At 51.0% G+C, this 22,272-nt stretch overlaps 1 protein-coding gene across 9 annotated transcripts in view; it reads left to right on the top strand.

Moving 5' to 3' along the window:
- LOC139552663 (sarcolemmal membrane-associated protein-like) overlaps positions 1 to 22,272 on the top strand; it is a 115,356-nt gene that overhangs the window by 75,190 nt on the left and 17,894 nt on the right. For all 9 annotated transcript variants that reach the window (XM_071364668.1, XM_071364650.1, XM_071364620.1 and 6 more), the window contains 3 exons: positions 7,169 to 7,286; positions 21,189 to 21,360; positions 21,816 to 21,950. In XM_071364668.1, coding sequence (XP_071220769.1) covers positions 7,169 to 7,286; positions 21,189 to 21,360; positions 21,816 to 21,950 — 425 coding nt within the window. The remainder of the gene's footprint in view (positions 1 to 7,168; positions 7,287 to 21,188; positions 21,361 to 21,815; positions 21,951 to 22,272) is intronic.

Genomic DNA, 22,272 nt, shown 5'->3' with positions numbered 1-22,272 from the left:
TGTTTCTGTAGGGAGAGTTGGAAGCGTCTTCAGAAGGACAGCGATAATAATGATCTGTTTCTGTAGGGGAGTTGGAGCGTCTTCAGAAGGACAGCGATAATAATGATCTGTTTCTGTAGGAGAGTTGGAGCGTCTTCAGAAGGACTGAGATAATAATGATCTGTTTCTGTAGGGGAGTTGGAGCGTCTTCAGAAGGACTGAGATAATAATGATCTGTTTCTGTAGGGGAGTTGGAACGTCTTCAGAAGGACAGCGATAATAATGATCTGTTTCTGTAGGAGAGTTGGAACGTCTTCAGAAGGACTGAGATAATAATGATCTGTTTCTGTAGGGGAGTTGGAGCGTCTTCAGAAGGACTGAGATAATAATGATCTGTTTCTGTAGGGGAGTTGGAACGTCTTCAGAAGGACAGCGATAATAATGATCTGTTTCTGTAGGAGAGTTGGAACGTCTTCAGAAGGACAGCGATAATAATGATCTGTTTCTGTAGGGGAGTTGGAGCGTCTTCAGAAGGACAGCGATAATAATGATCTGTTTCTGTAGGGGAGTTGGAGCGTCTTCAGAAGGACAGCGATAATAATGATCTGTTTCTGTAGGGGAGTTGGAACGTCTTCAGAAGGACAGCGATAATAATGATCTGTTTCTGTAGGAGAGTTGGAACGTCTTCAGAAGGACTGAGATAATAATGATCTGTTTCTGTAGGGGAGTTGGAACGTCTTCAGAAGGACAGCGATAATAATGATCTGTTTCTGTAGGGGAGTTGGAACGTCTTCAGAAGGACAGCGATAATAATGATCTGTTTCTGTAGGGGAGTTGGAACGTCTTCAGAAGGACAGCGATAATAATGATCTGTTTCTGTAGGGGAGTTGGAGCGTCTTCAGAAGGACTGAGATAATAATGATCTGTTTCTGTAGGGGAGTTGGAGCGTCTTCAGAAGGACTGAGATAATAATGATCTGTTTCTGTAGGGGAGTTGGAACGTCTTCAGAAGGACAGCGATAATAATGATCTGTTTCTGTAGGAGAGTTGGAGCGTCTTCAGAAGGACTGAGATAATAATGATCTGTTTCTGTAGGGGAGTTGGAACGTCTTCAGAAGGACAGCGATAATAATGATCTGTTTCTGTAGGGGAGTTGGAACGTCTTCAGAAGGACAGCGATAATAATGATCTGTTTCTGTAGGGGAGTTGGAACGTCTTCAGAAGGACAGCGATAATAATGATCTGTTTCTGTAGGGGAGTTGGAACGTCTTCAGAAGGACAGCGATAATAATGATCTGTTTCTGTAGGAGAGTTGGAACGTCTTCAGAAGGACAGCGATAATAATGATCTGTTTCTGTAGGGGAGTTGGAACGTCTTCAGAAGGACAGCGATAATAATGATCTGTTTCTGTAGGGGAGTTGGAACGTCTTCAGAAGGACAGCGATAATAATGATCTGTTTCTGTAGGAGAGTTGGAACGTCTTCAGAAGGACAGCGATAATAATGATCTGTTTCTGTAGGGGAGTTGGAACGTCTTCAGAAGGACAGCGATAATAATGATCTGTTTCTGTAGGGGAGTTGGAACGTCTTCAGAAGGACAGCGATAATAATGATCTGTTTCTGTAGGGGAGTTGGAACGTCTTCAGAAGGACAGCGATAATAATGATCTGTTTCTGTAGGGGAGTTGGAGCGTCTTCAGAAGGACAGCGATAATAATGATCTGTTTCTGTAGGGGAGTTGGAACGTCTTCAGAAGGACAGCGATAATAATGATCTGTTTCTGTAGGGGAGTTGGAGCGTCTTCAGAAGGACAGCGATAATAATGATCTGTTTCTGTAGGGGAGTTGGAACGTCTTCAGAAGGACAGCGATAATAATGATCTGTTTCTGTAGGGGAGTTGGAACGTCTTCAGAAGGACAGCGATAATAATGATCTGTTTCTGTAGGGGAGTTGGAACATCTTCAGAAGGACAGCGATAATAATGATCTGTTTCTGTAGGAGAGTTGGAGCGTCTTCAGAAGGACAGCGATAATAATGATCTGTTTCTGTAGGGGAGTTGGAGCGTCTTCAGAAGGACTGAGATAATAATGATCTGTTTCTGTAGGAGAGTTGGAGCGTCTTCAGAAGGACTGAGATAATAATGATCTGTTTCTGTAGGAGAGTTGGAACGTCTTCAGAAGGACAGCGATAATAATGATCTGTTTCTGTAGGAGAGTTGGAACGTCTTCAGAAGGACAGCGATAATAATGATCTGTTTCTGTAGGGGAGTTGGAACGTCTTCAGAAGGACAGCGATAATAATGATCTGTTTCTGTAGGAGAGTTGGAACGTCTTCAGAAGGACAGCGATAATAATGATCTGTTTCTGTAGTGGAGTTGGAACGTCTTCAGAAGGACAGCGATAATAATGATCTGTTTCTGTAGGGGAGTTGGAACGTCTTCAGAAGGACAGCGATAATAATGATCTGTTTCTGTAGGGGAGTTGGAACGTCTTCAGAAGGACAGCGATAATAATGATCTGTTTCTGTAGGAGAGTTGGAACGTCTTCAGAAGGACAGCGATAATAATGATCTGTTTCTGTAGGGGAGTTGGAACGTCTTCAGAAGGACAGCGATAATAATGATCTGTTTCTGTAGGGGAGTTGGAACGTCTTCAGAAGGACAGCGATAATAATGATCTGTTTCTGTAGGAGAGTTGGAACGTCTTCAGAAGGACAGCGATAATAATGATCTGTTTCTGTAGGGGAGTTGGAACGTCTTCAGAAGGACAGCGATAATAATGATCTGTTTCTGTAGGGGAGTTGGAACGTCTTCAGAAGGACAGCGATAATAATGATCTGTTTCTGTAGGGGAGTTGGAACGTCTTCAGAAGGACAGCGATAATAATGATCTGTTTCTGTAGGGGAGTTGGAGCGTCTTCAGAAGGACAGCGATAATAATGATCTGTTTCTGTAGGGGAGTTGGAACGTCTTCAGAAGGACAGCGATAATAATGATCTGTTTCTGTAGGGGAGTTGGAGCGTCTTCAGAAGGACAGCGATAATAATGATCTGTTTCTGTAGGGGAGTTGGAACGTCTTCAGAAGGACAGCGATAATAATGATCTGTTTCTGTAGGGGAGTTGGAACGTCTTCAGAAGGACAGCGATAATAATGATCTGTTTCTGTAGGGGAGTTGGAACATCTTCAGAAGGACAGCGATAATAATGATCTGTTTCTGTAGGAGAGTTGGAGCGTCTTCAGAAGGACAGCGATAATAATGATCTGTTTCTGTAGGGGAGTTGGAGCGTCTTCAGAAGGACTGAGATAATAATGATCTGTTTCTGTAGGAGAGTTGGAGCGTCTTCAGAAGGACTGAGATAATAATGATCTGTTTCTGTAGGAGAGTTGGAACGTCTTCAGAAGGACAGCGATAATAATGATCTGTTTCTGTAGGAGAGTTGGAACGTCTTCAGAAGGACAGCGATAATAATGATCTGTTTCTGTAGGGGAGTTGGAACGTCTTCAGAAGGACAGCGATAATAATGATCTGTTTCTGTAGGAGAGTTGGAACGTCTTCAGAAGGACAGCGATAATAATGATCTGTTTCTGTAGTGGAGTTGGAACGTCTTCAGAAGGACTGAGATAATAATGATCTGTTTCTGTAGGGGAGTTGGAGCGTCTTCAGAAGGACAGCGATAATAATGATCTGTTTCTGTAGGGGAGTTGGAGCGTCTTCAGAAGGACAGCGATAATAATGATCTGTTTCTGTAGGGGAGTTGGAACGTCTTCAGAAGGACAGCGATAATAATGATCTGTTTCTGTAGGGGAGTTGGAACGTCTTCAGAAGGACTGAGATAATAATGATCTGTTTCTGTAGGGGAGTTGGAACGTCTTCAGAAGGACAGCGATAATAATGATCTGTTTCTGTAGGAGAGTTGGAACGTCTTCAGAAGGACAGCGATAGTAATGATCTGTTTCTGTAGGGGAGTTGGATTGTCTTCAGAAGGACTGAGATAATAATGATCTGTTTCTGTAGGGGAGTTGGAGCGTCTTCAGAAGGACTGAGATAATAATGATCTGTTTCTGTAGGAGAGTTGGAACGTCTTCAGAAGGACTGAGATAATAATGATCTGTTTCTGTAGGGGAGTTGGAGCGTCTTCAGAAGGACAGCGATAATAATGATCTGTTTCTGTAGGGGAGTTGGAGCGTCTTCAGAAGGACAGCGATAATAATGATCTGTTTCTGTAGGAGAGTTGGAGCGTCTTCAGAAGGACTGAGATAATAATGATCTGTTTCTGTAGGGGAGTTGGAACGTCTTCAGAAGGACAGCGATAATAATGATCTGTTTCTGTAGGAGAGTTGGAACGTCTTCAGAAGGACTGAGATAATAATGATCTGTTTCTGTAGGGGAGTTGGAGCGTCTTCAGAAGGACAGCGATAGTAATGATCTGTTTCTGTAGGGGAGTTGGAGCGTCTTCAGAAGGACAGCGATAATAATGATCTGTTTCTGTAGGGGAGTTGGAGCGTCTTCAGAAGGACAGCGATAATAATGATCTGTTTCTGTAGGGGAGTTGGAGCGTCTTCAGAAGGACAGCGATAATAATGATCTGTTTCTGTAGGGGAGTTGGAGCGTCTTCAGAAGGACAGCGATAATAATGATCTGTTTCTGTAGGGGAGTTGGAGCGTCTTCAGAAGGACAGCGATAATAATGATCTGTTTCTGTAGGGGAGTTGGAGCGTCTTCAGAAGGACAGCGATAATAATGATCTGTTTCTGTAGGGGAGTTGGAGCGTCTTCAGAAGGACAGCGATAGTAATGATCTGTTTCTGTAGGGGAGTTGGAGCGTCTTCAGAAGGACAGCGATAATAATGATCTGTTTCTGTAGGAGAGTTGGAGCGTCTTCAGAAGGACTGAGATAATAATGATCTGTTTCTGTAGGGGAGTTGGAGCGTCTTCAGAAGGACAGCGATAATAATGATCTGTTTCTGTAGGGGAGTTGGAGCGTCTTCAGAAGGACTGAGATAATAATGATCTGTTTCTGTAGGGGAGTTGGAGCGTCTTCAGAAGGACAGCGATAGTAATGATCTGTTTCTGTAGGGGAGTTGGAGCGTCTTCAGAAGGACAGCGATAATAATGATCTGTTTCTGTAGGGGAGTTGGAGCGTCTTCAGAAGGACTGAGATAATAATGATCTGTTTCTGTAGGGGAGTTGGAGCGTCTTCAGAAGGACAGCGATAGTAATGATCTGTTTCTGTAGGAGAGTTGGAGCGTCTTCAGAAGGACTGAGATAATAATGATCTGTTTCTGTAGGGGAGTTGGAGCGTCTTCAGAAGGACAGCGATAGTAATGATCTGTTTCTGTAGGGGAGTTGGAGCGTCTTCAGAAGGACAGCGATAATAATGATCTGTTTCTGTAGGAGAGTTGGAGCGTCTTCAGAAGGACAGCGATAATAATGATCTGTTTCTGTAGGGGAGTTGGAACGTCTTCAGAAGGACTGAGATAATAATGATCTGTTTCTGTAGGGGAGTTGGAACGTCTTCAGAAGGACAGCGATAATAATGATCTGTTTCTGTAGGAGAGTTGGAACGTCTTCAGAAGGACAGCGATAATAATGATCTGTTTCTGTAGGAGAGTTGGAGCGTCTTCAGAAGGACAGCGATAATAATGATCTGTTTCTGTAGGGGAGTTGGAGCGTCTTCAGAAGGACAGCGATAATAATGATCTGTTTCTGTAGGGGAGTTGGAACGTCTTCAGAAGGACAGCGATAATAATGATCTGTTTCTGTAGGAGAGTTGGAGCGTCTTCAGAAGGACTGAGATAATAATGATCTGTTTCTGTAGGGGAGTTGGAACGTCTTCAGAAGGACAGCGATAATAATGATCTGTTTCTGTAGGGGAGTTGGAACGTCTTCAGAAGGACAGCGATAATAATGATCTGTTTCTGTAGGAGAGTTGGAACGTCTTCAGAAGGACAGCGATAATAATGATCTGTTTCTGTAGGGGAGTTGGAGCGTCTTCAGAAGGACTGAGATAATAATGATCTGTTTCTGTAGGAGAGTTGGAGCGTCTTCAGAAGGACAGCGATAATAATGATCTGTTTCTGTAGGGGAGTTGGAACGTCTTCAGAAGGACTGAGATAATAATGATCTGTTTCTGTAGGGGAGTTGGAACGTCTTCAGAAGGACAGCGATAATAATGATCTGTTTCTGTAGGGGAGTTGGAACGTCTTCAGATGGACTGAGATAATAATGATCTGTTTCTGTAGGGGAGTTGGAGCGTCTTCAGAAGGACAGCGATAATAATGATCTGTTTCTGTAGGGGAGTTGGAGCGTCTTCAGAAGGGCTGAGATAATAATGATCTGTTTCTGTAGGGGAGTTGGAACGTCTTCAGAAGGACAGCGATAATAATGATCTGTTTCTGTAGGAGAGTTGGAACGTCTTCAGAAGGACTGAGATAATAATGATCTGTTTCTGTAGGAGAGTTGGAACGTCTTCAGAAGGACTGAGATAATAATGATCTGTTTCTGTAGGGGAGTTGGAGCGTCTTCAGAAGGACAGCGATAATAATGATCTGTTTCTGTAGGAGAGTTGGAACGTCTTCAGAAGGACTGAGATAATAATGATCTGTTTCTGTAGGAGAGTTGGAGCGTCTTCAGAAGGACAGCGATAATAATGATCTGTTTCTGTAGGGGAGTTGGAGCGTCTTCAGATGGACTGAGATAATAATGATCTGTTTCTGTAGGGGAGTTGGAGCGTCTTCAGAAGGACAGCGATAATAATGATCTGTTTCTGTAGGAGAGTTGGAGCGTCTTCAGAAGGACAGCGATAATAATGATCTGTTTCTGTAGGGGAGTTGGAGCGTCTTCAGAAGGACTGAGATAATAATGATCTGTTTCTGTAGGGGAGTTGGAACGTCTTCAGAAGGACAGCGATAATAATGATCTGTTTCTGTAGGGGAGTTGGAGCGTCTTCAGAAGGGCTGAGATAATAATGATCTGTTTCTGTAGGGGAGTTGGAGCGTCTTCAGAAGGACTGAGATAATAATGATCTGTTTCTGTAGGGGAGTTGGAGCGTCTTCAGAAGGACTGAGATAATAATGATCTGTTTCTGTAGGGGAGTTGGAACGTCTTCAGAAGGACTGAGATAATAATGATCTGTTTCTGTAGGGGAGTTGGAACATCTTCAGAAGGACTGAGATAATAATGATCTGTTTCTGTAGGGGAGTTGGAGCGTCTTCAGAAGGACTGTTCCGGTCTGCAGCAGGAGTGTGAGTGTCTCCGTTCTGAGAAGACTACCCTGGTGAACAGACTGCACAGACTGGAGACTGACCTGGACAGGTGGGTCTACACACTGCAGGTTTGGGGGGGGGGGGGTTCTGACTGTCAACTGAACACCGTAGCCGTCACACTAGACATGTTAGGGGGTGGGTTGAGGTCACCGCTGCCTGTACAAGGTGGGTTGAGCTCACCGCTGCCTGTACAAGGTGGGTTGAGGTCACTCCCACCGCTGCCTGTACAAGGTGGGTTGAGGTCACTCCCACCGCTGCCTGTACAAGGTGGGTTGAGGTCACTCCCACCGCTGCCTGTACAGGGTGGGTTGAGGTCACTCCCACCGCTGCCTGTACAAGGTGGGTTGAGGTCACCGCTGCCTGTACAAGGTGGGTTGAGGTCACCGCTGCCTGTACAAGGTGGGTTGAGGTCACCGCTGCCTGTACAAGGTGGGTTGAGGTCACCGCTGCCTGTACAAGGTGGGTTGAGGTCACCGCTGCCTGTACAAGGTGGGTTGAGGTCACCGCTGCCTGTACAAGGTGGGTTGAGGTCACCGCTGCCTGTACAAGGTGGGTTGAGGTCACTCCCACCGCTGCCTGTACAAGGTGGGCTGAGGTCACTCCCACCGCTGCCTGTACAAGGTGGGTTGAGGTCACTCCCACCGCTGCCTGTACAAGGTGGGTTGAGGTCACTCCCACCGCTGCCTGTACAAGGTGGGTTGAGGTCACCGCTGCCTGTACAAGGTGGGTTGAGGTCACCGCTGCCTGTACAAGGTGGGTTGAGGTCACCGCTGCCTGTACAAGGTGGGTTGAGGTCACCGCTGCCTGTACAAGGTGGGTTGAGGTCACCGCTGCCTGTACAAGGTGGGTTGAGGTCACCGCTGCCTGTACAAGGTGGGTTGAGGTCACCGCTGCCTGTACAAGGTGGGTTGAGGTCACTCCCACCGCTGCCTGTACAAGGTGGGTTGAGGTCACTCCCACCGCTGCCTGTACAAGGTGGGTTGAGGTCACTCCCACCGCTGCCTGTACAAGGTGGGCTGAGGTCACTCCCACCGCTGCCTGTACAAGGTGGGTTGAGGTCACCGCTGCCTGTACAAGGTGGGCTGAGGTCACCGCTGCCTGTACAAGGTGGGTTGAGATCACCGCTGCCTGTACAAGGTGGGTTGAGGTCACTCCCACCGCTGCCTGTACAAGGTGGGTTGAGGTCACTCCCACCGCTGCCTGTACAAGGTGGGCTGAGGTCACCGCTGCCTGTACAATGACATCCAACTAAAGGAAGTTGTCAGTTCAGCAAAGTGTGGCTTTTTCAGATTCAGAGTCTTTTAATAATCACATGTACAGGGTTGTAGGTGTTATTACAGTGTTTAATAGTCACATGTACAGGGTTGTAGGTGTTATTACAGTGTTTAATAGTCACATGTACAGGTGTTATTACAGTGTTTAATAGTCACATGTACAGGGTTGTAGGTGTTATTACAGTGTTTAATAGGTACATGTACAGGTGTTATTACAGTGTTTAATAGGTACATGTACAGGTGTTATTACAGTGTTTAATAGTCACATGTACAGGGTTGTAGGTGTTATTACAGTGTTTAATAGTCACATGTACAGGTGTTATTACAGTGTTTAATAGTCACATGTACAGGGTTGTAGGTGTTATTACAGTGTTTAATAGTCACATGTACAGGGTTGTAGGTGTTATTACAGTGTTTAATAGGTACATGTACAGGGTTGTAGTTATTACAGTGTTTAATAGGTACATGTACAGGGTTGTAGGTGTTATTACAGTGTTTAATAGTCACATGTACAGGGTTGTAGGTGTTATTACAGTGTTTAATAGGTACATGTACAGGGTTGTAGTTATTACAGTGTTTAATAGGTACATGTACAGGGTTGTAGGTGTTATTACAGTGTTTAATAGGTACATGTACAGGGTTGTAGGTGTTATTACAGTGTTTAATAGTCACATGTACAGGGTTGTAGGTGTTATTACAGTGTTTAATAGGTACATGTACAGGGTTGTAGGTGTTATTACAGTGTTTAATAGGTACATGTACAGGGTTGTAGGTGTTATTACAGTGTTTAATAGGTACATGTACAGGGTTGTAGGTGTTATTACAGTGTTTAATAGGTACATGTACAGGGTTGTAGGTGTTATTACAGTGTTTAATAGGTACATGTACAGGGTTGTAGGTGTTATTACAGTGTTTAATAGTCACATGTACAGGGTTGTAGGTGTTATTACAGTGTTTTATAGTCACATGTACAGGGTTGCAGGTGTGATTGCAGAGTAGTGGAAATATTACGTTTCAAGCTCCAAAATGCAGTGAAATAAAATATTGAAAATGGTCATAAAAACAATTAGTATGGGGCGGGGGGGATGACCATAGGGGGAACAGCAGTATTATCATTGGGGTGGTGGGGGGGGTGACCATAGGGGGAACAGCAGTATTATCATTGAGGAGGGGGGGATGACCATAGGGGGAACAGCAGTATTATCATTGAGGAGGTGGGGGGAGATGACCATAGGGGGAACAGCAGTATTATCATTGAGGAGGTGGGGGGAGATGACCATAGGGGGAACAGCAGTATTATCATTGAGGAGGTGGGGGGAGATGACCATAGGGGGAACAGCAGTATTATCATTGAGGAGGTGGGGGGAGATGACCATAGGGGGAACAGCAGTATTATCATTGAGGAGGTGGGGGGAGATGACCATAGGGCGAACAGCAGTATTATCATTGGGGAGGTGGGGGGGGATGACCATAGGGGGAACAGCAGTATTATCATTGAGGAGGTGGGGGGAGATGACCATAGGGGGAACAGTAGTATTATCATTGAGGAGGTGGGGGGAGATGACCATAGGGGGAACAGCAGTATTATCATTGGGGAGGTGGGGGGGGGATGACCATAGGGGGAACAGCAGTATTATCATTGAGGAGGTGGGGGAGATGACCATAGGGGGAACAGTAGTATTATCATTGAGGAGGTGGGGGGAGATGACCATAGGGGGAACAGCAGTATTATCATTGAGGAGGTGCCCCCCAGATGACCATAGGGGGAACAGCAGTATTATCATTGAGGAGGTGGGGGGAGATGACCATAGGGGGAACAGCAGTATTATCATTGAGGAGGTGGGGGGAGATGACCATAGGGGGAACAGTAGTATTATCATTGAGGAGGTGGGGGGAGATGACCATAGGGGGAACAGCAGTATTATCATTGGGGAGGTGGGGGGGGTGACCATAGGGGGAACAGCAGTATTATCATTGAGGAGGGGGGGATGACCATAGGGGGAACAGCAGTATTATCATTGAGGAGGGGGGGATGACCATAGGGGGAACAGCAGTATTATCATTGAGGAGGGGGGGATGACCATAGGGGGAACAGCAGTATTATCATTGAGGAGGTGGGGGGAGATGACCATAGGGGGAACAGCAGTATTATCATTGAGGAGGTGGGGGGAGATGACCATAGGGGGAACAGCAGTATTATCATTGAGGAGGTGGGGGGAGATGACCATAGGGGGAACAGCAGTATTATCATTGAGGAGGTGGGGGGAGATGACCATAGGGGGAACAGCAGTATTATCATTGGGGAGGTGGGGGGGGATGACCATAGGGGGAACAGCAGTATTATCATTGAGGAGGTGGGGGGAGATGACCATAGGGGGAACAGTAGTATTATCATTGAGGAGGTGGGGGGAGATGACCATAGGGGGAACAGCAGTATTATCATTGGGGAGGTGGGGGGGGATGACCATAGGGGGAACAGCAGTATTATCATTGAGGAGGTGGGGGAGATGACCATAGGGGGAACAGTAGTATTATCATTAAGGGGGGGGGGGGGGGGGTGACCATAGGGGGAACAGCAGTATGATCATTGAGGAGGGGGGATGACCATAGGGGGAACAGCAGTATTATCATTGAGGAGGTGGGGGGGATGACCATAGGGGGAACAGCAACATGATCATTGGGGAGGGGGGGGGGGGTGACCATAGGGGGAACAGCAGTATGATCATTGAGGGGGGATGACCATAGGGGGAACAGCAGTATTATCATTGAGGAGGTGGGGGGGATGACCATAGGGGGAACAGCAACATGATCATTGGGGAGGGGGGGGGAGATGACCATAGGGGGAACAGCAGTATTATCATTGAGGAGGTGGGGGGAGATGACCATAGGGGGAACAGCAGTATTATCATTGAGGAGGTGGGGGGGATGACCATAGGGGGAACAACAGTATTATCATTGGGGAGGGGGGGGATGACGATAGGGGGAACAGCAGTATTATCATTGGGGAGGGGGGGGGGGGGGGTGACCATAGGGGGAACAGCAATATTATCATTGAGGAGGTGGGGGGGATGACCATAGGGGGAACAACAGTATTATCATTGAGGAGTGGGGTGTGGGGTAGAGGTGGCTGGACTAGCAGGTAGTAACTGTCTGGGTGTGGGGTAGAGGTGGCTGGACTAGCAGGTAGTAACTGTCTGGGTGTGGGGTAGAGGTGGCTGGGCAAGCAGGTAGTAACTGTCTGGGTGTGGGGTAGAGGTGGCTGGGCTAGCAGGTAGTAACTGTCTGGGTGTGGGGTAGAGGTGGCTGGACTAGCAGGTAGTAACTGTCTGGGTGTGGGGTAGAGGTGGCTGGACTAGCAGGTAGTAACTGTCTGGGTGTGGGGTAGTGGTGGCTGGACTAGCAGGTAGTAACTGTCTGGGTGTGGGGTAGAGGTGGCTGGACTAGCAGGTAGTAACTGTCTGGGTGTGGGGTAGAGGTGGCTGGACTAGCAGGTAGTAACTGTCTGGGTGTGGGGTAGAGGTGGCTGGACTAGCAGGTAGTAACTGTCGGTGTGGGGTAGAGGTGGCTGGACTAGCAGGTAGTAACTGTCTGGGTGTGGGGTAGAGGTGGCTGGACTAGCAGGTAGTAACTGTCTGGGTGTGGGGTAGTGGTGGCTGGACTAGCAGGTAGTAACTGTCTGGGTGTGGGGTAGAGGTGGCTGGGCTAGCAGGTAGTAACTGTCTGGGTGTGGGGTAGAGGTGGCTGGACTAGCAGGTAGTAACTGTCTGGGTGTGGGGTAGAGGTGGCTGGACTAGCAGGTAGTAACTGTCTGGGTGTGGGGTAGAGGTGGCTGGACTAGCAGGTAGTAACTGTCTGGGTGTGGGGTAGAGGTGGCTGGACTAGCAGGTAGTAACTGTCTGGGTGTGGGGTAGAGGTGGCTGGACTAGCAGGTAGTAACTGTCTGGGTGTGGGGTAGAGGTGGCTGGACTAGCAGGTAGTAACTGTCTGGGTGTGGGGTAGAGGTGGCTGGACTAGCAGGTAGTAACTGTCTGGGTGTGGGGTAGAGGTGGCTGGACTAGCAGGTAGTAACTGTCTGGGTGTGGGGTAGAGGTGGCTGGACTAGCAGGTAGTAACTGTCTGGGTGTGGGGTAGAGGTGGCTGGGCAAGCAGGTAGTAACTGTCTGGGTGTGGGGTAGAGGTGGCTGGGCTAGCAGGTAGTAACTGTCTGGGTGTGGGGTAGAGGTGGCTGGACTAGCAGGTAGTAACTGTCTGGGTGTGGGGTAGAGGTGGCTGGACTAGCAGGTAGTAACTGTCTGGGTGTGGGGTAGTGGTGGCTGGACTAGCAGGTAGTAACTGTCTGGGTGTGGGGTAGAGGTGGCTGGACTAGCAGGTAGTAACTGTCTGGGTGTGGGGTAGAGGTGGCTGGACTAGCAGGTAGTAACTGTCTGGGTGTGGGGTAGAGGTGGCTGGACTAGCAGGTAGTAACTGTCTGGGTGTGGGGTAGAGGTGGCTGGACTAGCAGGTAGTAACTGTCTGGGTGTGGGGTAGAGGTGGCTGGACTAGCAGGTAGTAACTGTCTGGGTGTGGGGTAGTGGTGGCTGGACTAGCAGGTAGTAACTGTCTGGGTGTGGGGTAGAGGTGGCTGGGCTAGCAGGTAGTAACTGTCTGGGTGTGGGGTAGAGGTGGCTGGACTAGCAGGTAGTAACTGTCTGGGTGTGGGGTAGAGGTGGCTGGACTAGCAGGTAGTAACTGTCTGGGTGTGGGGTAGAGGTGGCTGGACTAGCAGGTAGTAACTGTCTGGGTGTGGGGTAGAGGTGGCTGGACTAGCAGGTAGTAACTGTCTGGGTGTGGGGTAGAGGTGGCTGGACTAGCAGGTAGTAACTGTCTGGGTGTGGGGTAGAGGTGGCTGGACTAGCAGGTAGTAACTGTCTGGGTGTGGGGTAGAGGTGGCTGGACTAGCAGGTAGTAACTGTCTGGGTGTGGGGTAGAGGTGGCTGGACTAGCAGGTAGTAACTGTCTGGGTGTGGGGTAGAGGTGGCTGGGCAAGCAGGTAGTAACTGTCTGGGTGTGGGGTAGAGGTGGCTGGGCTAGCAGGTAGTAACTGTCTGGGTGTGGGGTAGAGGTGGCTGGACTAGCAGGTAGTAACTGTCTGGGTGTGGGGTAGAGGTGGCTGGACTAGCAGGTAGTAACTGTCTGGGTGTGGGGTAGTGGTGGCTGGACTAGCAGGTAGTAACTGTCTGGGTGTGGGGTAGAGGTGGCTGGGCTAGCAGGTAGTAACTGTCTGGGTGTGGGGTAGAGGTGGCTGGACTAGCAGGTAGTAACTGTCTGGGTGTGGGGTAGAGGTGGCTGGACTAGCAGGTAGTAACTGTCGGGTGTGGGGTAGAGGTGGCTGGACTAGCAGGTAGTAACTGTCTGGGTGTGGGGTAGAGGTGGCTGGACTAGCAGGTAGTAACTGTCTGGGTGTGGGGTAGTGGTGGCTGGACTAGCAGGTAGTAACTGTCTGGGTGTGGGGTAGAGGTGCCTGGGCTAGTAGGTAGTAACTGTCTGGGTGTGGGGTAGAGGTGGCTGGACTAGCAGGTAGTAACTGTCTGGGTGTGGGGTAGAGGTGGCTGGGCTAGCAGGTAGTAACTGTCTGGGTGTGGGGTAGAGGTGGATGGACTAGCAGGTAGTAACTGTCTGGGTGTGGGGTAGAGGTGGATGGACTAGCAGGTAGTAACTGTCTGGGTGTGGGGTAGAGGTGGCTGGACTAGCAGGTAGTAACTGTCGGTGTGGGGTAGAGGTGGCTGGGCTAGCAGGTAGTAACTGTCTGGGTGTGGGGTAGAGGTGGCTGGACTAGCAGGTAGTAACTGTCTGGGTGTGGGGTAGTGGTGGCTGGACTAGCAGGTAGTAACTGTCTGGGTGTGGGGTAGAGGTGGCTGGGCTAGCAGGTAGTAACTGTCTGGGTGTGGTGTAGAGGTGGCTGGACTAGCAGGTAGTAACTGTCTGGGTGTGGGGTAGAGGTGGCTGGACTAGCAGGTAGTAACTGTCTGGGTGTGGGGTAGAGGTGGCTGGACTAGCAGGTAGTAACTGTCTGGGTGTGGGGTAGAGGTGGCTGGACTAGCGGGTAGTAACTGTCTGGGTGTGGGGTAGAGGTGCCTGGGCTAGTGGTAGTAACTGTCTGGGTGTGGGGTAGAGGTGCCTGGGCTAGTGGTAGTAACTGTCTGGGTGTGGAGTAGAGGTGGCTGGACTAGCAGGTAGTAACTGTCTGGGTGTGGGGTAGAGGTGGCTGGGCTAGCAGGTAGTAACTGTCTGGGTGTGGGGTAGAGGTGGATGGACTAGCAGGTAGTAACTGTCTGGGTGTGGGGTAGAGGTGGCTGGGCAAGCAGGTAGTAACTGTCTGGGTGTGGGGTAGAGGTGGCTGGGCTAGCAGGTAGTAACTGTCTGGGTGTGGGGTAGAGGTGGCTGGACTAGCAGGTAGTAACTGTCGGTGTGGGGTAGAGGTGGCTGGGCTAGCAGGTAGTAACTGTCTGGGTGTGGGGTAGAGGTGGCTGGACTAGCGGTAGTAACTGTCTGGGTGTGGGGTAGAGGTGCCTGGGCTAGTGGTAGTAACTGTCTGGGTGTGGGGTAGAGGTGGCTGGACTAGCAGGTAGTAACTGTCTGTGTGTGGGGTAGAGGTGCCTGGGCTAGTGGTAGTAACTGTCTGGGTGTGGGGTAGAGGTGGCTGGACTAGCAGGTAGTAACTGTCTGGGTGTGGAGTAGAGGTGGCTGGACTAGCAGGTAGTAACTGTCTGGGTGTGGGGTAGAGGTGGCTGGACTAGCAGGTAGTAACTGTCTGGGTGTGGGGTAGAGGTGCCTGGGCTAGTGGTAGTAACTGTCTGGGTGTGGGGTAGAGGTGGCTGGACTAGCAGGTAGTAACTGTCTGGGTGTGGGGTAGAGGTGCCTGGGCTAGTGGTAGTAACTGTCTGGGTGTGGGGTAGAGGTGGCTGGACTAGCAGGTAGTAACTGTCTGGGTGTGGGGTAGAGGTGCCTGGGCTAGTGGTAGTCACTGTCTGGGTGTGGGGTAGAGGTGGCTGGGCTAGCAGGTAGTAACTGTCTGGGTGTGGGGTAGAGGTGGATGGACTAGCAGGTAGTAACTGTCTGGGTGTGGGGTAGATGTGGATGGACTAGCAGGTAGTAACTGTCTGGGTGTGGGGTAGAGGTGGATGGACTAGCAGGTAGTAACTGTCTGGGTGTGGGGTAGAGGTGGCTGGGCTAGCAGGTAGTAACTGTCTGGGTGTGGGGTAGAGGTGGCTGGACTAGCAGGTAGTAACTGTCTGGGTGTGGGGTAGAGGTGGCTGGACTAGCAGGTAGTAACTGTCTGGGTGTGGGGTAGAGGTGGCTGGACTAGCGGGTAGTAACTGTCTGGGTGTGGGGTAGAGGTGGATGGACTAGCAGGTAGTAACTGTCTGGGTGTGGGGTAGATGTGGATGGACTAGCAGGTAGTAACTGTCTGGGTGTGGGGTAGAGGTGGCTGGGCTAGCAGGTAGTAACTGTCTGGGTGTGGGGTAGAGGTGGCTGGGCTAGCAGGTAGTAACTGTCTGGGTGTGGGGTAGAGGTGGCTGGACTAGCAGGTAGTAACTGTCTGGGTGTGGGGTAGAGGTGGCTGGACTAGCAGGTAGTAACTGTCTGGGTGTGGGGTAGAGGTGGCTGGACTAGCAGGTAGTAACTGTCTGGGTGTGGGGTAGAGGTGGCTGGACTAGCAGGTAGTAACTGTCTGGGTGTGGGGTAGAGGTGGCTGGACTAGCAGGTAGTAACTGTCTGGGTGTGGGGTAGAGGTGGCTGGGCAAGCAGGTAGTAACTGTCTGGGTGTGGGGTAGAGGTGGCTGGGCTAGCAGGTAGTAACTGTCTGGGTGTGGGGTAGAGGTGGCTGGACTAGCAGGTAGTAACTGTCTGGGTGTGGGGTAGAGGTGGCTGGACTAGCAGGTAGTAACTGTCTGGGTGTGGGGTAGTGGTGGCTGGACTAGCAGGTAGTAACTGTCTGGGTGTGGGGTAGAGGTGGCTGGGCTAGCAGGTAGTAACTGTCTGGGTGTGGGGTAGAGGTGGCTGGACTAGCAGGTAGTAACTGTCTGGGTGTGGGGTAGAGGTGGCTGGACTAGCAGGTAGTAACTGTCGGGTGTGGGGTAGAGGTGGCTGGACTAGCAGGTAGTAACTGTCTGGGTGTGGGGTAGAGGTGGCTGGACTAGCAGGTAGTAACTGTCTGGGTGTGGGGTAGTGGTGGCTGGACTAGCAGGTAGTAACTGTCTGGGTGTGGGGTAGAGGTGGCTGGGCTAGCAGGTAGTAACTGTCTGGGTGTGGGGTAGAGGTGGCTGGACTAGCAGGTAGTAACTGTCTGGGTGTGGGGTAGAGGTGGCTGGACTAGCAGGTAGTAACTGTCTGGGTGTGGGGTAGAGGTGGCTGGACTAGCAGGTAGTAACTGTCTGGGTGTGGGGTAGAGGTGGCTGGACTAGCGGGTAGTAACTGTCTGGGTGTGGGGTAGAGGTGCCTGGGCTAGCGGGTAGTAACTGTCTGGGTGTGGGGTAGAGGTGGCTGGACTAGCAGGTAGTAACTGTCTGGGTGTGGGGTAGAGGTGGCTGGGCTAGCAGGTAGTAACTGTCTGGGTGTGGGGTAGAGGTGGATGGACTAGCAGGTAGTAACTGTCTGGGTGTGGGGTAGAGGTGGCTGGGCTAGCAGGTAGTAACTGTCTGGGTGTGGGGTAGAGGTGGATGGACTAGCAGGTAGTAACTGTCTGGGTGTGGGGTAGAGGTGGCTGGACTAGCAGGTAGTAACTGTCGGTGTGGGGTAGAGGTGGCTGGGCTAGCAGGTAGTAACTGTCTGGGTGTGGGGTAGAGGTGGCTGGACTAGCAGGTAGTAACTGTCTGGGTGTGGGGTAGTGGTGGCTGGACTAGCAGGTAGTAACTGTCTGGGTGTGGGGTAGAGGTGGCTGGGCTAGCAGGTAGTAACTGTCTGGGTGTGGTGTAGAGGTGGCTGGACTAGCAGGTAGTAACTGTCTGGGTGTGGGGTAGAGGTGGCTGGACTAGCAGGTAGTAACTGTCTGGGTGTGGGGTAGAGGTGGCTGGACTAGCGGGTAGTAACTGTCTGGGTGTGGGGTAGAGGTGGCTGGACTAGCGGGTAGTAACTGTCTGGGTGTGGGGTAGAGGTGCCTGGGCTAGTGGTAGTAACTGTCTGGGTGTGGGGTAGAGGTGCCTGGGCTAGTGGTAGTAACTGTCTGGGTGTGGAGTAGAGGTGGCTGGACTAGCAGGTAGTAACTGTCTGGGTGTGGGGTAGAGGTGGCTGGGCTAGCAGGTAGTAACTGTCTGGGTGTGGGGTAGAGGTGGATGGACTAGCAGGTAGTAACTGTCTGGGTGTGGGGTAGAGGTGGCTGGGCAAGCAGGTAGTAACTGTCTGGGTGTGGGGTAGAGGTGGCTGGGCTAGCAGGTAGTAACTGTCTGGGTGTGGGGTAGAGGTGGCTGGACTAGCAGGTAGTAACTGTCGGTGTGGGGTAGAGGTGGCTGGGCTAGCAGGTAGTAACTGTCTGGGTGTGGGGTAGAGGTGGCTGGACTAGTGGTAGTAACTGTCTGGGTGTGGGGTAGAGGTGCCTGGGCTAGTGGTAGTAACTGTCTGGGTGTGGGGTAGAGGTGGCTGGACTAGCAGGTAGTAACTGTCTGGGTGTGGGGTAGAGGTGCCTGGGCTAGTGGTAGTAACTGTCTGGGTGTGGGGTAGAGGTGGCTGGACTAGCAGGTAGTAACTGTCTGGGTGTGGAGTAGAGGTGGCTGGACTAGCAGGTAGTAACTGTCTGGGTGTGGGGTAGAGGTGGCTGGACTAGCAGGTAGTAACTGTCTGGGTGTGGGGTAGAGGTGCCTGGGCTAGTGGTAGTAACTGTCTGGGTGTGGGGTAGAGGTGGCTGGACTAGCAGGTAGTAACTGTCTGGGTGTGGGGTAGAGGTGCCTGGGCTAGTGGTAGTAACTGTCTGGGTGTGGGGTAGAGGTGGCTGGACTAGCAGGTAGTAACTTTCTGGGTGTGGGGTAGAGGTGCCTGGGCTAGTGGTAGTCACTGTCTGGGTGTGGGGTAGAGGTGGCTGGGCTAGCAGGTAGTAACTGTCTGGGTGTGGGGTAGAGGTGGATGGACTAGCAGGTAGTAACTGTCTGGGTGTGGGGTAGATGTGGATGGACTAGCAGGTAGTAACTGTCTGGGTGTGGGGTAGAGGTGGATGGACTAGCAGGTAGTAACTGTCTGGGTGTGGGGTAGAGGTGGCTGGGCTAGCAGGTAGTAACTGTCTGGGTGTGGGGTAGAGGTGGCTGGACTAGCAGGTAGTAACTGTCTGGGTGTGGGGTAGAGGTGGCTGGACTAGCAGGTAGTAACTGTCTGGGTGTGGGGTAGAGGTGGCTGGACTAGCGGGTAGTAACTGTCTGGGTGTGGGGTAGAGGTGGATGGACTAGCAGGTAGTAACTGTCTGGGTGTGGGGTAGATGTGGATGGACTAGCAGGTAGTAACTGTCTGGGTGTGGGGTAGAGGTGGATGGACTAGCAGGTAGTAACTGTCTGGGTGTGGGGTAGAGGTGGCTGGGCTAGCAGGTAGTAACTGTCTGGGTGTGGGGTAGAGGTGGCTGGACTAGCAGGTAGTAACTGTCTGGGTGTGGGGTAGAGGTGGCTGGACTAGCGGGTAGTAACTGTCTGGGTGTGGGGTAGAGGTGGCTGGACTAGCGGGTAGTAACTGTCGGTGTGGGGTAGAGGTGCCTGGGCTAGTGGTAGTAACTGTCTGGGTGTGGGGTAGAGGTGCCTGGGCTAGTGGTAGTAACTGTCTGGGTGTGGAGTAGAGGTGGCTGGACTAGCAGGTAGTAACTGTCTGGGTGTGGGGTAGAGGTGGCTGGGCTAGCAGGTAGTAACTGTCTGGGTGTGGGGTAGAGGTGGATGGACTAGCAGGTAGTAACTGTCTGGGTGTGGGGTAGAGGTGGCTGGGCAAGCAGGTAGTAACTGTCTGGGTGTGGGGTAGAGGTGGCTGGGCTAGCAGGTAGTAACTGTCTGGGTGTGGGGTAGAGGTGGCTGGACTAGCAGGTAGTAACTGTCGGTGTGGGGTAGAGGTGGCTGGGCTAGCAGGTAGTAACTGTCTGGGTGTGGGGTAGAGGTGGCTGGACTAGCGGTAGTAACTGTCTGGGTGTGGGGTAGAGGTGCCTGGGCTAGTGGTAGTAACTGTCTGGGTGTGGGGTAGAGGTGGCTGGACTAGCAGGTAGTAACTGTCTGGGTGTGGGGTAGAGGTGCCTGGGCTAGTGGTAGTAACTGTCTGGGTGTGGGGTAGAGGTGGCTGGACTAGCAGGTAGTAACTGTCTGGGTGTGGAGTAGAGGTGGCTGGACTAGCAGGTAGTAACTGTCTGGGTGTGGGGTAGAGGTGCCTGGGCTAGTGGTAGTAACTGTCTGGGTGTGGGGTAGAGGTGGCTGGACTAGCAGGTAGTAACTGTCTGGGTGTGGAGTAGAGGTGGCTGGACTAGCAGGTAGTAACTGTCTGGGTGTGGGGTAGAGGTGGCTGGACTAGCAGGTAGTAACTGTCTGGGTGTGGGGTAGAGGTGCCTGGGCTAGTGGTAGTAACTGTCTGGGTGTGGGGTAGAGGTGGCTGGACTAGCAGGTAGTAACTGTCTGGGTGTGGGGTAGAGGTGCCTGGGCTAGTGGTAGTAACTGTCTGGGTGTGGGGTAGAGGTGGCTGGACTAGCAGGTAGTAACTGTCTGGGTGTGGGGTAGAGGTGCCTGGGCTAGTGGTAGTAACTGTCTGGGTGTGGGGTAGAGGTGGCTGGACTAGCAGGTAGTAACTGTCTGGGTGTGGGGTAGAGGTGGCTGGGCTAGCAGGTAGTAACTGTCTGGGTGTGGGGTAGAGGTGGATGGACTAGCAGGTAGTAACTGTCTGGGTGTGGGGTAGAGGTGGATGGACTAGCAGGTAGTAACTGTCTGGGTGTGGGGTAGATGTGGATGGACTAGCAGGTAGTAACTGTCTGGGTGTGGGGTAGAGGTGGATGGACTAGCAGGTAGTAACTGTCTGGGTGTGGGGTAGAGGTGGCTGGGCTAGCAGGTAGTAACTGTCTGGGTGTGGGGTAGAGGTGGCTGGGCTAGCAGGTAGTAACTGTCTGGGTGTGGGGTAGAGGTGGATGGACTAGCAGGTAGTAACTGTCTGGGTGTGGGGTAGAGGTGGATGGACTAGCAGGTAGTAACTGTCTGGGTGTGGGGTAGAGGTGGCTGGACTAGCAGGTAGTAACTGTCTGGGTGTGGGGTAGAGGTGGCTGGACTAGCAGGTAGTAACTGTCTGGGTGTGGGGTAGAGGTGGCTGGACTAGCAGGTAGTAACTGTCTGGGTGTGGGGTAGAGGTGGCTGGACTAGCAGGTAGTAACTGTCTGGGTGTGGGGTAGAGGTGGCTGGACTAGCAGGTAGTAACTGTCTGGGTGTGGGGTAGAGGTGGCTGGACTAGCAGGTAGTAACTGTCTGGGTGTGGGGTAGAGGTGGCTGGACTAGCAGGTAGTAACTGTCCTTTCTCTGATATACAACATTTACAAAGACTTCAGACTTCTGTCCGTATGCTGACCTTATCCTGACATGATCGTCTGCTGTCCTCCCCTCGTCTTCCAGGGAGCCGACTGATGTGTTCAGAAGATCCACTAGACCCTGTTTGGACTATATCACAGTTCTGGACATGGTTTTATATGGTCTCTTTGTCCCCCTCAGTTCCAGGAAGCAGACTGCCAGTCTGAGCAGCAGTCTGGAGAGTCTGGAGAAGTCCCAGGGAGAGATGCAGAGTAGACTGGGTTCACTGCAGGACCAACACCTCCAGGACGCTAACAAGCTGCAGTCACAGCTGAACCAGGCTGCTAGCAGGACACAGAGCCTGCAGAGAGAGGTATGATATGGTTCACCCAGAGAGAGGTATGGTACAAACACATGTCTGACACTTTCTGTTGCTTCTCTCTCTCCCCCCTTCTCTCTCTCTCCCCCCTTCTCTCTCTCTCCCCCCTTCTCTCTCTCTCCCCCCTTCTCTCTCTCTCCCCCTTCTCTCTCTCTCTCTCTCCCTCCCCCCTTCTCTCTCTCTCTCTCCCACCCTTCTCTCTCTCTCTCTCTCCACCCTTCTCTCTCTCCACCCTTCTCTCTCTCTCTCTCTCTCTCCCACCCTTCTCTCTGTCTCTCTCCCACCCTTCTCTCTCTCTCCCCCCTCTCTCTCCCACCCTTCTCTCTGTCTCTCTCTCTCTCTCTCCCACCCTTCTCTCTGTCTCTCTCTCTCTCTCCCACCCTTCTCTCTGTCTCTCTCTGTCTCTCCCACCCTTCTCTCTCCCTCTCTATCTGTCTCTCCCCCCACAGTATGAGGACACTCAGAACTTGCTGTGTGATCTGAGGCAGTGTTATGAGAGGACAGAGCAGGAGAAACGCTCCATCAACGAGGAGCTGGAACAGTGTAAAGTTAACCTCAAACTGCTGCAGGACAAGGGCAAGAATGTGAGTAGTGACACCCCCCCCTGACCCTAAACAGAGGCCACCAATCTCTGTCTTGTCTCTGGTTCAGAGCCTGTACTGGATATGCTACAGGAATCCCACTCGGTGCTCTGGGACAGCTATGTCTGTTATAAGAACCATTTAATGATGCTTCCAATGAAATGTTATTTTTGCAAGACATTTGATTGTGAGTAAGTCTTGGACAAGTAAAGCATTGCCTGAGCCAGAATATCCAATAGGGCATTTCATTGTAATTTATTTCTATCAGTCAATCACACATATACCTTTATGAGATCTACAAAGGCAGGTGAAAGTAGCTGTCCAG

Source organism: Salvelinus alpinus, chromosome 2 (genome assembly GCF_045679555.1).
Source record: "Salvelinus alpinus chromosome 2, SLU_Salpinus.1, whole genome shotgun sequence".
Classification (NCBI taxonomy): Eukaryota; Metazoa; Chordata; class Actinopteri; order Salmoniformes; family Salmonidae; genus Salvelinus; species Salvelinus alpinus.
This window is presented reverse-complemented; position numbering and strand designations above follow the sequence as displayed.